Consider the following 15,007-nt stretch of genomic DNA (forward strand, 5'->3'; position numbering starts at 1 on the left):
AGGTAATATAATCATCGGGCCAAGCCGTGGATGCATCCAGGGTTTAGTGGAGAGTGATCGTAACGTATACCCCGGAGATTATCGAGGATGCCCATAAACGTGTCCGCGGGGCAAGTCCTGGCTTCCAGCTGGCTGTTGAGGTTTCAGACAGGGTCAAATGTAGAACCCGTTTGTTTGCAGCGCGTTGAAGCAGCACACACCTTGAAGAACATATCCACAGGGGACAGTAGATAAGGTCCAGATAGCCAATGATCAACATCTACTGATCCGACAAAGTGGAACTCTCCAGCATAACGCGACAAGCATCCAAGACGTGGCACCACCCATGTTAATGCTAAAAGATATTTTTGATCAGAGATTTAATGCAACGGTTAGCAGAATGCCTTGTTTAAAAATTATTTCATTTTCCTAAAAACAAGGACACTTCCTATCTAATGACCTGCTACAAGGTCACCCCGACTCTCCGCCGCGCCCCAGGAACCCCTTACCCCCAACAGCACTTGTACGCGCGCTTCAGGCAGTTTTTACATCATGCAAATACATGTAAGTGTGGGGAGGGGAAATTGGGTTTATCGTCGTGCTTGAGAATATTTCGCTCATATGACGACGTGCATGCGTGTGTATGTGTATGTGCGGCTGCTTGAACTAGCCCAGATTGAAACTGGTTTTATAGTGCTAGCCCACTGAGATACCATGCCGCAGTGAAGCATGAATACCCCACTCAGACACATTATACTGACTCCGAGCCGACCAGTCCTTGTTGTACCCATAAATGCCGAGCGCCAGGCAGGGACCAACAAGTACCATATTTTAACGTCTTTTTGTATGACGCGGTCGGGGATCGAACCCGCGACCTTCCGCTCTCCGGGCAGACGCTCTAACCACTACACCACGGAGGCGGTCATAAATGTAAGTGATTGAGTGAGACTGAGTTACAATTTAGCGTCACAACACGAGAACGTTTGGATGTAAGTGCCATGTAAGAAAGGTATGTTTCTGTTGAATTGCACGTTCTTGCATTGTTCCAATCGTGCAGACTGAATTCGAAAGTATTCCGTCAAAAGGAACATCTCAATCGAGTATATGACATCAGATACATAAATTCCAAGTGTGTCCGAATGGATAAAAACAATAAACACGGTGACATTAGTTAAATAAATATATATATTAAGGTTGATATTGAAAATACATCCACGTGCAATCAGTCATCATCATCATCATCATCATGAAGTGTCGGAAGCGTATGGTGTGATTTTAAATATAGGGAGGGCGGGACAGTCATGTGGTTAGAGCGTACGCCCGACACCCAACTGATTTAGTTTTGGTTTTACGCAGCTTTTAGCAATATTCCAGCAATATCACGGCGGGGGACACCAGAAATGGGCTTCACTCATTGTGCCCATGTGGGGATTCGAACCCGGGTCTTCGGAGTGACGAGCCAACGCTTTAACCACTAAGCTAACCTTAAGTTAACCCATCATGCCACGGATGATTGCAGCCAATCTGAATTAGAACCGTTGATGGGGCGGTGGGGTAGCCTAGTGGTTAAAGCGTTCGCTCGTCACACTGAAGACCCGGGTTCTATTCATCACATAGGTACAACGTGTTTAGCACATTTCTGGTGTCCCCCGTCGTGATATTGGTGGAATATTGCTAAAAAACGGAGTAAAACTAAATTCATTCATTCATCAGAACCACTGATCAACATACGATCACTTTTTCTGCATATAAAACATTTTCCTGAGAAACAACAACACAAAACTGTCTTAACACACATGCATCATATATATCGCTCACATTCGACATCCCTCCACCACTAAGATTACTCTGTAACTAAAACCGGCTTTGCATTGCCAATACAGTAGGACAACGTGTGGAGACTATTCTTACTAAACCTTTGAGACACTAAATGCTAACATTCTTGACCCAGCTGCGATTAACACATTTCCTCATCAGTTCACTGGTTAATATCAGTTTGTCTGTATTTCACTACCAGGTGTTAAGGGTTGCCAGCGTATAGTAGTTTCGTCGGGGGCCGCCATCTTGTTTTCCAAAATCTGTTTTCGTTTTAGTCGCCATCTTGTTTTCCGAACTAGTTTTCGTTATCGTTCTAAAATCATTAGTAACAGTCAACTTTCCATAAAGAAATAAACGATACGTATGTGGAGCTAATATATTAGTAAGGAGACTGGTTTACAGATTTAATATTACTGATGACTAACAGCCAAACGGCCAGGTAGGTAGCCTCAGTACTGACAAAAACATTATTTGTTGTTTAACGCTGCACTCAACAATATTCCAGCTATACGACGGCGGTCTGTAAATAACCGAGTCTGGGCCCCGTTCCTCAAAGCGATCGTAGCGCTAAGATGATCGTAACTCCCATACTTTAACATAGACTTACGACTGTCGTAGCGCTACGATCGCTTTGAGAAACGGGATCCAGGACCAGACAATCAATTGATTGACATCAGCATCGATCTGCGTAATTGGGATACGATGACACGTGTCAACCAATTCAGCGAGCCTGACCACCCAATCCCGTTAGTCGCCTTTTACGACAAGCATGGGTTGCTGAAGACAAATTCTAACCCGGACCTTCACGGGTGTTGACACAGACAAACTGATATTAAAGGATGAATGGAGGAGGAGGTGGCAACTGCAGCATTCGGGATCATTCTTGAGTATTACAGTAAAACCACACTGAGGTATTAGTAGAGACGATGTTATGACTTGCAATGAATTATGATCATTCTCCACAGACTTTCATATCCACGTTGAGGGCCCTCAATAATCACGTGGATGGAAAATCAAGAGACGTCGCCAATAAAACGGCATCTTTAAATGTCGGGTACTGAAATATCCTAAGGCTCGTTGAAGTATGGCTCTAATTTGAGTGTTTAGATGAAAATGGACCACTCAGGTTAAATAGTATCTCTGGTGAAAGTCATGAAATAATGATAAGCTCCGCCCTGGTTGATGGAATGTAATTACTTTTGGACACTCATGGGCGTTAAAATACCGTACACCTTCTTCCCTGATATGAAGCACAGTATGCACATCAGGTTCTGTGCATATATATGCAAATCCAAATGTAGACACGCCCATATAGGAGATACGTAGCTAGGATATGTTGGAAAGGACACGATGTACTGTGGTGTGTGTGTGTGCGTGCGTGCGCGCGAGTGCGTGTGCGTGAAATGACACCCATATGTATATCGATGCTAACATATTAATCTAATCGAGACGAATAACGCGATTTTCCACAAACACCCTCACTGACTTATTCACTATGGAGCCATTTCCATTACTTGTCCTTGGTTTCAGAATACATAGTTTGTTTATTTGTTGTTTAAAGCCGCACTCACCGTTATATCAGCTATATGACGGCGGTCACTGAATCTGGACCAGACAATCCAGTGATCAACAACATGAGCATCGATTAACACAATTGGGATACGATGTGTCAACCAAGTCAGCGAGCCTGACCACCCGATCCCGTTAGTCGCCTCTTACGACACTCGGGTGACAGATCCGCAGACCACAAACGACAAAGGTTAAAGAGGCTATAAAGACAACGGGAACTAAATGAATAAACCGCACATAAAATATTACATCATACACCCCTCCCACTGGCCATTATTGTTGTCCATGAACATCTCGAATCTTTACTGGCATAAAGATACAAAGGGTTTCTGTACGTTGCCGTGTGGAGATTATTGTGTCGTGTAATGTTATTAGCAGTTATGATGTCATTTCACCTCAAAGATAGCAGAAAATATATCTGCTTAAAACACTAATTAGTAGAGGTGACTGATCTCAAACCGAATTAAATCTATGAAATTCTAACGTTTCTAATCACAACGTTGTTTATCTACCAGGAATCTATATAATAATTCAGCAACGCTGCTAATGTATAATATGAACTTACGGACGTGTTAACTGTTCAAAGCCCAAATCCTACTACAGCAAAGCCCAAATCCTTCTACAGCAAAGCCCAAACCCTTCGAGAGCAAAGCCCGAAACCCTTCTAATACAATAGCCAGATCAAACCCTTCTACAGCAAAGCCCAAACCCTTCGAGAGCAAAGCCCGAAACCCTTCTAATACAATAGCCAGACCAAACCCTTCTACAGCAAAGCCGAAACCCTTCGAGAGCAAAGCCCGAAACCCTTCTTAAGCAAAGCCCAAATCCTTCTAAAGCAAAGCCCAAATCCTTTTAAAGCAAAGCCCAAACCCTTCTGGAGCAAAGCCCGAGACCAAATCCCTTCTGGAGCAAAGACCAGACCTTTCCAGAGCAAAGCTTCAAGAGCAAAGGCCAGCCAAACCCTTCTGGAGCAAAGCCCAAAACCTTCGAGAGCAAAGCCCAAATCCTTCTTAAGCAAAGCCCGAAACCCTTCTAATACAATAGCCAGACTAAACCCTTCTAGAGGAAAGCCCAAACCCTTCTAAAGCAAAGCCCAAACCCTTCTGGAGCAAAGCCCGAGACCAAATCCCTTCTGGAGCAAAGACCAGACCTTTCCAGAGCAAAGCTTCAAGAGCAAAGGCCAGCCAAACCCTTCTGGAGCAAAGCCCAAACCCTTCGAGAGCAAAGCCCAAATCCTTCTTAAGCAAAGCCCGAAACCCTTCTAATACAATAGCCAGACCAAACCCTTCTAGAGGAAAGCCCAAACCCTTCTAAAGCAAAGCCCAAACCCTTCTGGAGCAAAGCCCGAGACCAAATCCCTTCTGGAGCAAAGACCAGCCCTTTCCAGAGCAAAGCTTCAAGAGCAAAGGCCAGCCAAACCCTTCTGGAGCAAAGCCCAAACCCTTCAAGAGCAAAGCCCAAATCCTTCTTAAGCAAAGCCCAAACCCTTCTGGAGCAAAGCCCGAGACCAAATCCCTTCTGGAGCAAAGACCAGCCCTTTCCAGAGCAAAGCTTCAAGAGCAAAGGCCAGCCAAACCCTTCTAGAGCAAAGCCCAAATCCTTCTAGAGCAAAGACCAAACCCGTTAGGGGTTCAACTTCTGAAATGTGGCTTGATTACGAATTTAAGAATCACTGTTGGGGCTTGTGACGCCCCTCAAAACACGAAAAAAAACCTGGCACCAAGGTAGATGTTGTCGCTGACGGGGTCTTAGCAGTCATTTTATATAGAGCTGAGAAACTAGTCAGTGCCATTATATACCTTTATGTCATTATTGTTCGTCACAAGCCCCTGTGTGAAGCACTGCATCAACACTTGCTTATTGTGTATGCTAAATTACATTAAGAAAAATAAAAAAGTTTCTAAGTTGTGGGAACGGAATCACAGCATATCTTCCCCAATATATATCTGGAATCAGGATAATTCATACTGAATACATATGAATTTAACAACCATTTGAAAAATCATAAATATCAGAACCAGAAAGCTGTACGGGTGCCACGTACATGAAACTAAGTTGAGCAAAATGACGGACGGAGCCGGTGTGTGTACACATAGAGCTTCCTCACTGGGCTGACCCATCTTCGACTGTCCAGGGTATTAGACATTATGACCGTTGTAAGCCCATGTTAAAGTATGTGAGTAATTTAGTTTAGCGCAAAGATCACTATTGAGGACGGGACCTTGGAGCGGTATTTGTTAATAAACTCTAGTCTCAAAAAGAGGGATTTTGACAGAAGACAAATCTGTATGACCCTGGTGTTAATGAGACTAAATCGGGCTCAAGAAGAAAAAACCCTGCTGTAGTGAATGGATCAGAGTGAGTGAGCTGGGTTTTAAGCCGCCTTAAGCAATATTCCAGCAATATCACAGATTGGGACAGCAGAAATGGGAATCGAACCAGGGTCTTCGGGGTGACGAGCGAACCCTTTAAACACTGGGCTACCCCACCGCCCCGCCAGGATAAGGGGTATTTAGCATCCTCGATTCCAGAAAGGATGTTCGCACGCTCGAGTTATCCAACATTTGTATGTTTACATGTGATGACATCAAGCCCCCATCCTGAAAGAATCAGCTACATCCGCGCTTGTTCATCACAGACTGGGGATATTTAACCCTGGATAATCGAAGATGGGTTTACACGATAATATACATTGTAACCAATGAGATCATATCTTTTTCAATGCATCCAATGAGATCATACTTTTTCGTAGTGTCTCCTTGAACGTGAGGTACGGGCACACGAGACATATTGATAGAGGGGATGCACCAAGGTAAACGCCGCCATTCCAGCCAGGAACTCGTTCACCTGAAAAAGAGTGAGTGAGTGTGGTTTTACGCCGCTTTTAGCAATATTCTAGCAATATTACGGCGGGGGACACCAGACATTGGCTTCACGCATTGTACCCATGTGGGGCATCGAACCAAGGCCAAGGCAAACGATTTAACCACTAGGCTACCCCACCGCCCCGACCTGATTATCCAGCGGCGGGTCCAGAGACAAGCATGACACCAAGTCTGGAAACACGATCAGAATCATCAGTGAGAACTGAGATTGGAGACCCGGTCTCACCTACTCGCACGCCAATTGGGGAAGCCTTAAGGACGCCAAAGCGAATTGCATTTGCCACATGTGCTCTCCCCGTTTACATTTAGTTGAGAAAACAAACTGAACTAAAAAAGGGGTTGGAAAAAGGAGTCTCATTTAGTGACGTCATTGACGTTTCGGTAATCAAGGTAACACACTGTTCTCACCGTGTCGAAGCCACTGTGCTGGCTCCACATAAACAAGGCATACTGAAGGAAGGCCAGTGCGCCTGCGCTGATCAGAGAGGCGCTGTACAGGATTCCGAACTGTTCAAGTGGAAATCTGAAATTCAAGTTAATGGCTCTAATCTTTTTGGAACCTTGAAAAAATACCTTTAGTGTCTGAAGCATAACTATGTTTATGACCCAAACGTTGTACTCATTGCGGTGGTAATCAATTTCCAGTAACCAAACAGTATCGCAATATATTAGTCTTCCCTGAAATAGGCTTCACGAGTTTTACCCATGTGTGGAATCGAACCAAGACCTTTGATAAGACGAGTTGCGAGGTATGTTTATATTCCACAACGGAAACATGTTTTTCATATATTATGTCTTTGATTTTTCAACGAAATTGAACTACTGTCGTCACGTATAGATATGCTGCCGATGGACGCTGATACATTTGTGAGTGGGTTTTGTTTTACGCCGCTTGTAGCAATATTCCAGCAATAACTAGGGACACCAGAAATGGGCCCATGTGGGGAATCGAACCTGGTCGTCGGCGTGATGAGCGAACACTTTAACCACCAGGCTATCCCACCGCCCCAATGTGTTTGTGAGCTACTTACACGGCAATGAGGAATGACGATGCCGTGGCGTACAGGAACGCCCTAAACACCATGACTGCAAGGAACGTCACATACAACACATTCTCATCTGGACACAGCATCAGTACCGACACGAGCACAGCACTTAGCGACGTCATCGTCAGGGGTACTACCGATGCCCGTATCTTTCCTCGAAGTGGCCTCAGATCGTCTGAAACAAGTAACACTTGTCACTTACGATATCACTTCTCTGTTACTCGTCACTTACCGCTATCACTTCCCTACCGCTCGTCACTTATATTGATAATCGATGTCATTTCTCTATCACTGCTGATGTCATTTGTCATCACCCCTAACAGATATCATGTTTTCTACCACTCGTCACTTATCAGTGCTATTTCTCCACTACTCGCCACTTACCGATGATATTTCTCCACCATTCCTCACTTATCGACGTTATTTCTTTAACACTCGATTCGTCATCACTCGGTCTTACCGATGTCATTTTGTCGTTACTCGTATCAATAGTGACGAGAAAATGTGAAACGGACTTCACATCCCCAAAGGTGAGGTGAAATCGGGTTTAACGTCGTACTTGAGAATATTTCGCTCATATGACGACGTGCATGCGTGTGTATGTGTATGTGCGGCTGCTTGTACTAGCCCAGACCTAAGCTGGTTTTATAGTGCTAGCCCACTGAGATACCATGCCGCAGTGAAGCATGAATACCCCACTCAGACACATTATACTGACTCCGAGCCGACCAGTCCTTGTTGTACCCGATAATGCCGAGCGCCAGGCAGGGACCAACAAGTATCATATTTTAACGTCTTTTGGTATGACGCGGTCGGGGATCGAACCCGCGACCTTCCGCTCTCCGGGCGGACGCTCTAACCACTACACCACGGAGGCGGTCTCACATCCCCAAAATGTAATGACTTCACATCCCGTACATGTAGGCAATTTACATTTCGTAAATGCAGTGGCCTCACATCCCGCGATATCTTTTAGTTCAAGTCGTATACCGACCGACCCTTCAGCATTCAGTTCCAACATAATCACGGCCTTCTTAACAGTTAACAGAAACTGGGTGCACAGTTTAATATCGTGTTACAACAAAGTCACGATTGAGTTGTAAGATGTAATGCAATAGCCTCGTAAAATAGAGACGTCAGTTTCAAATGGATCTCTCCAAATACTAGCAGAAATGACCAGTAGTGACATAAGATGAGTCAACGTTTAGGACAGACTTTGTGAACTTGCGAGTTAGGGAATATCATTTTACTCTGCTTTTAACAATATTCCAACAATATCGTGACGCGTGACACCAGACTTCACACATGGTATTCTACCCCACCGCCCCTTGTAACCATCCGAGACTCCCACTTGTCCCAGATGCTTCTCTGTTCACCCTTATATCTCTCTCTCTCATGCCATATATATACATTAAACGTATATTTGGGAAATCCCTAGACTAACGCTTTGTATATACTTAATTTTGATAGAAACAAATAATTCTTTTCAAATCGAAAATGAGCCCCAGTGAGAAGGGAGAATCCGAGCCTGAGGAAATCTAGACTTGCTTTTTGCGGAAAGGGCTAGAGGCCCAGGTCTCACCTCGGTAGAACCTCTTCGCGCCGTCGAAGACGAGTCCCGCTAACCAGGCCACGACGATGGCGGGCATCAGGGAGTAGAGGTGGACGTTGGTGTAGTAACTCACTGCAACATCAACGACAGCATTAGAATAACGTCACGATAGTGTTGCTGTCGTTCATTCTGAACCAGGTTCAACCTACACGACAGATCAGGCAGTAAAGGACCACTAAAGCACATACAGTATCAACAACTGGAACTAGACGGTGTTACCTTTCTCTCTGTCCCTGTCCAGCACGTAGTTGAGCCAGACAGTAAAGAATCACTAAAGCACATACAGTGTCAACAGCTGGAACTAGACGGTGTTACCTTTCTCTCTGTCCCTGTCCAGCACAGTACGTAGTTGAGCCAGACAGTAAAGGATCATTAAAGCATATACAGTGTCAACAACTGGAACTAGACGGTGTTACCTTTCTCTCTGTCCCTGTCCAGCACGTAGTTGAGCCAGACAGTAAAGAATTACTAAACCACACACAGTGTCAACAACTGGAACTAGACGGTGTTACCTTTCTCTCTGTCCCTGTCCAGCACGTAGTTGAGCCAGACAGTAAAGAATCACTAAAGCACATACAGTGTCAACAACTGGAACTAGACGGTGTTACCTTTCTCACTGTCCCTGTCCAGCACGTAGTTGACCCAGACAGTAAAGAATCACTAAACCACATACAGTGTCAACAACTGGAACTACACGGTGTTTCCTTTCTCTCTGTCCCTGTCCAGCACGTTGCTGAGCCAGACAGTAAAGAATCACTAAACCACATACAGTATCAACAACTGGAACTACACGGTGTTTCCTTTCTCTCTGTCCCTGTCCAGTACGTAGTTGAGCCAGACAGTAAAGAATTACTAAACCACATACAGCGTAAACAACTGGAACTAGCCGGTGTTACCTTTCTCTCTGTCCCTGTCCAGCACGTAGTTGAGCCAGACAGTAAAGGACCACTAAACCACATACAGTGTCAACAACTGGAACTAGACGGTGTTACCTTTCTCTCTGTCCCTGTCCAGCACGTAGTTGAGCCAGACAGTAAAGGACCACTAAACCACATACAGTGTCAACAACTGGAACTAGACGGTGTTACCTTTCTCTCTGTCCCTGTCCAGCACGCAGTTGAGCCAGACAGTAAAGAATCACTAAAGCACATACAGTGTCAACAACTGGAACTAGACGGCGTTACCTTTCTCTCTGTCCCTGTCCAGCACGTAGTTGAGCCAGACAGTAAAGAATCACTAAAGCACATACAGTATCAACAACTGGAACTAGACGGTGTTACCTTTCTCTCTGTCCCTGTCAGGCACAGTACATAGTTGAGCCAGACAGTAAAGAATCACTAAAGCACATACAGTGTCAACAACTGGAACTAGACGGTGTTACCTTTCTCTCTGTCCCTGTCCAGCACGTAGTTGAGCCAGACAGTAAAGAATCACTAAAGCACATACAGTATCAACAGCTGGAACTAGACGGTGTTACCTTTCTCTCTGTCCCTGTCCAGCACGTAGTTGAGCCAGACAGTAAAGAATCACTAAAGCACATACAGTGTCAACAGCTGGAACTAGACGGTGTTACCTTTCTCTCTCTCCCTGTCCAGCACAGTACGTAGTTGAGCCAGACAGTAAAGGATCATTAAAGCATATACAGTGTCAACAACTGGAACTAGACGGTGTTACCTTTCTCTGTCCCTGTCCAGCACGTAGTTGAGCCAGACAGTAAAGAATTACTAAACCACACACAGTGTCAACAACTGGAACTAGACGGTGTTACCTTTCTCTCTGTCCCTGTCCAGCACGTAGTTGAGCCAGACAGTAAAGAATCACTAAAGCACATACAGTGTCAACAACTGGAACTAGACGGTGTTACCTTTCTCACTGTCCCTGTCCAGCACGTAGTTGACCCAGACAGTAAAGAATCACTAAACCACATACAGTATCAACAACTGGAACTACACGGTGTTTCCTTTCTCTGTCCCTGTCCAGCACGTTGCTGAGCCAGACAGTAAAGAATCACTAAACCACATACAGTATCAACAACTGGAACTACACGGTGTTTCCTTTCTCTCTGTCCCTGTCCAGTACGTAGTTGAGCCAGACAGTAAAGAATTACTAAACCACATACAGCGTCAACAACTGGAACTAGCCGGTGTTACCTTTCTCTCTGTCCCTGTCCAGCACGTAGTTGATCCAGACAGTAAAGGACCACTAAACCACATACAGTGTCAACAACTGGAACTAGACGGTGTTACCTTTCTCTCTGTCCCTGTCCAGCACGTAGTTGAGCCAGACAGTAAAGGACCACTAAACCACATACAGTGTCAACAACTGGAACTAGACGGTGTTACCTTTCTCTCTGTCCCTGTCCAGCACGTAGTTGACCCAGACAGTAAAGAATCACTAAAGCACATACAGTGTCAACAACTGGAACTAGACGGCGTTACCTTTCTCTCTGTCCCTGTCCAGCACGTAGTTGAGCCAGACAGTAAAGAATCACTAAAGCACATACAGTATCAACAACTGGAACTAGACGGTGTTACCTTTCTCTCTGTCCCTGTCAGGCACAGTACGTAGTTGAGCCAGACAGTAAAGAATCACTAAAGCACATACAGTGTCAACAACTGGAACTAGACGGTGTTACCTTTCTCTCTGTCCCTGTCCAGCACGTAGTTGAGCCAGACAGTAAAGAATCACTAAAGTACATACAGTATCAACAACTGGAACTAGACGGTGTTACCTTTCTCTCTGTCCCTGTCCAGTACGTAGTTGAGCCAGACAGTAAAGAATCACTAAACCACATACAGTATCAACAACTGGAACTAGACGGCGTTACCTTTCTCTCTGTTCCTGTCCACCACGTAGTTGAGCCAGACAGTAAAGGACCACTAAAGCACATACAGTATCAACAACTGGAACTAGACGGTGTTACCTTTCTCTCTGTCCCTGTCCAGCACGTAGTTGAGCCAGACAGTAAAGAATCACTAAAGCACATACAGTATCAACAACTGGAACTAGACGGCGTTACCTTTCTCTCTGTTCCTGTCCTGTCCAGCACAGTACGTAGTTGAGCCAGACAGTAAAGAATCACTTAAGCACATACAGTGTCAACAACTGGAACTAGACGATGTTACCTTTCCTCTCTCCCTGTCCAGCACGTAGTTGAGCCAGACAGTAAAGAATCACTAAAGCACATACAGTGTCAACAACTGGAACTAGACGGTGTTACCTTTCTCTCTGTCCCTGTCCAGCACGTAGTTGAGCCAGACAGTAAAGAATCACTAAAGCACATACAGTATCAACAACTGGAACTAGACGGTGTTACCTTTCTCTCTGTCCCTGTCCAGTACGTAGTTGAGCCAGACAGTAAAGAATCACTAAACCACATACAGTATCAACAACTGGAACTAGACGGTGTTACCTTTCTCTCTGTCCCTGTCCAGCACGTAGTTGAGCCAGACAGTAAAGGACCACTAAAGCACATACAGTATCAACAACTGGAACTAGACGGTGTTACCTTTCTCTCTGTCCCTGTCCAGCACGTAGTTGAGCCAGACAGTAAAGAATCACTAAAGCACATACAGTATCAACAACTGGAACTAGACGGCGTTACCTTTCTCTCTGTTCCTGTCCTGTCCAGCACAGTACGTAGTTGAGCCAGACAGTAAAGAATCACTTAAGCACATACAGTGTCAACAACTGGAACTAGACAATGTTACCTTTCCCTCTGTCCCTGTCCAGCACGTAGTTGAGCCAGACAGTAAAGAATCACTAAAGCACATACAGTGTCAACAACTGGAACTAGACGGTGTTACCTTTCTCTCTGTCCCTGTCCAGCACGTAGTTGAGCCAGACAGTAAAGAATCACTAAAGCACATACAGTATCAACAATTGGAACTACACGGTGTTACCTTTCTCTCTGCCCCTGTCCAGCACGTAGTTGAGCCAGACAGTAAAGAATCACTAAAGCACATACAGTGTCAACAGCTGGAACTAGACGGTGTTACCTTTCTCTCTGTCCCTGTCCAGCACAGTACGTAGTTGAGCCAGACAGTAAAGGATCATTAAAGCATATACAGTGTCAACAACTGGAACTAGACGGTGTTACCTTTCTCTCTGTCCCTGTCCAGCACGTAGTTGAGCCAGACAGTAAAGAATTACTAAACCACACACAGTGTCAACAACTGGAACTAGACGGTGTTACCTTTCTCTCTGTCCCTGTCCAGCACGTAGTTGAGCCAGACAGTAAAGAATCACTAAAGCACATACAGTGTCAACAACTGGAACTAGACGGTGTTACCTTTCTCACTGTCCTGTCCAGCACGTAGTTGACCCAGACAGTAAAGAATCACTAAACCACATACAGTGTCAACAACTGGAACTACACGGTGTTTCCTTTCTCTCTGTCCCTGTCCAGCACGTTGCTGAGCCAGACAGTAAAGAATCACTAAACCACATACAGTATCAACAACTGGAACTACACGGTGTTTCCTTTCTCTCTGTCCCTGTCCAGTACGTAGTTGAGCCAGACAGTAAAGAATTACTAAACCACATACAGCGTAAACAACTGGAACTAGCCGGTGTTACCTTTCTCTCTGTCCCTGTCCAGCACGTAGTTGAGCCAGACAGTAAAGGACCACTAAACCACATACAGTGTCAACAACTGGAACTAGACGGTGTTACCTTTCTCTCTGTCCCTGTCCAGCACGTAGTTGAGCCAGACAGTAAAGGACCACTAAACCACATACAGTGTCAACAACTGGAACTAGACGGTGTTACCTTTCTCTCTGTCCCTGTCCAGCACGCAGTTGAGCCAGACAGTAAAGAATCACTAAAGCACATACAGTGTCAACAACTGGAACTAGACGGCGTTACCTTTCTCTCTGTCCCTGTCCAGCACGTAGTTGAGCCAGACAGTAAAGAATCACTAAAGCACATACAGTATCAACAACTGGAACTAGACGGTGTTACCTTTCTCTCTGTCCCTGTCAGGCACAGTACATAGTTGAGCCAGACAGTAAAGAATCACTAAAGCACATACAGTGTCAACAACTGGAACTAGACGGTGTTACCTTTCTCTCTGTCCCTGTCCAGCACGTAGTTGAGCCAGACAGTAAAGAATCACTAAAGCACATACAGTATCAACAGCTGGAACTAGACGGTGTTACCTTTCTCTCTGTCCCTGTCCAGCACGTAGTTGAGCCAGACAGTAAAGAATCACTAAAGCACATACAGTGTCAACAGCTGGAACTAGACGGTGTTACCTTTCTCTCTCTCCCTGTCCAGCACAGTACGTAGTTGAGCCAGACAGTAAAGGATCATTAAAGCATATACAGTGTCAACAACTGGAACTAGACGGTGTTACCTTTCTCTCTGTCCCTGTCCAGCACGTAGTTGAGCCAGACAGTAAAGAATTACTAAACCACACACAGTGTCAACAACTGGAACTAGACGGTGTTACCTTTCTCTCTGTCCCTGTCCAGCACGTAGTTGAGCCAGACAGTAAAGAATCACTAAAGCACATACAGTGTCAACAACTGGAACTAGACGGTGTTACCTTTCTCACTGTCCCTGTCCAGCACGTAGTTGACCCAGACAGTAAAGAATCACTAAACCACATACAGTATCAACAACTGGAACTACACGGTGTTTCCTTTCTCTCTGTCCCTGTCCAGCACGTTGCTGAGCCAGACAGTAAAGAATCACTAAACCACATACAGTATCAACAACTGGAACTACACGGTGTTTCCTTTCTCTCTGTCCCTGTCCAGTACGTAGTTGAGCCAGACAGTAAAGAATTACTAAACCACATACAGCGTCAACAACTGGAACTAGCCGGTGTTACCTTTCTCTCTGTCCCTGTCCAGCACGTAGTTGATCCAGACAGTAAAGGACCACTAAACCACATACAGTGTCAACAACTGGAACTAGACGGTGTTACCTTTCTCTCTGTCCCTGTCCAGCACGTAGTTGAGCCAGACAGTAAAGGACCACTAAACCACATACAGTGTCAACAACTGGAACTAGACGGTGTTACCTTTCTCTCTGTCCCTGTCCAGCACGTAGTTGACCCAGACAGTAAAGAATCACTAAAGCACATACAGTGT

General features: G+C 45.1%; 1 protein-coding gene across 1 annotated transcript in view; it reads right to left on the bottom strand.

Moving 5' to 3' along the window:
- LOC124277873 (solute carrier family 43 member 3-like) overlaps positions 1-15,007 on the bottom strand; it is a 31,147-nt gene that overhangs the window by 962 nt on the left and 15,178 nt on the right. Inside the window, exons 7-10 of the mRNA XM_046713594.1 lie at positions 8,880-8,981; positions 7,283-7,472; positions 6,660-6,774; positions 6,109-6,213 (exon numbers count right to left, since the gene is read on the bottom strand). Of these exons, the coding sequence (XP_046569550.1) occupies positions 6,109-6,213; positions 6,660-6,774; positions 7,283-7,472; positions 8,880-8,981 (512 nt within the window). The remainder of the gene's footprint in view (positions 1-6,108; positions 6,214-6,659; positions 6,775-7,282; positions 7,473-8,879; positions 8,982-15,007) is intronic.

This window comes from Haliotis rubra, unplaced genomic scaffold, assembly GCF_003918875.1.
Source record: "Haliotis rubra isolate DU_JTF1 unplaced genomic scaffold, ASM391887v1 Scf229, whole genome shotgun sequence".
In the NCBI taxonomy this organism is placed as follows: Eukaryota; Metazoa; Mollusca; class Gastropoda; order Lepetellida; family Haliotidae; genus Haliotis; species Haliotis rubra.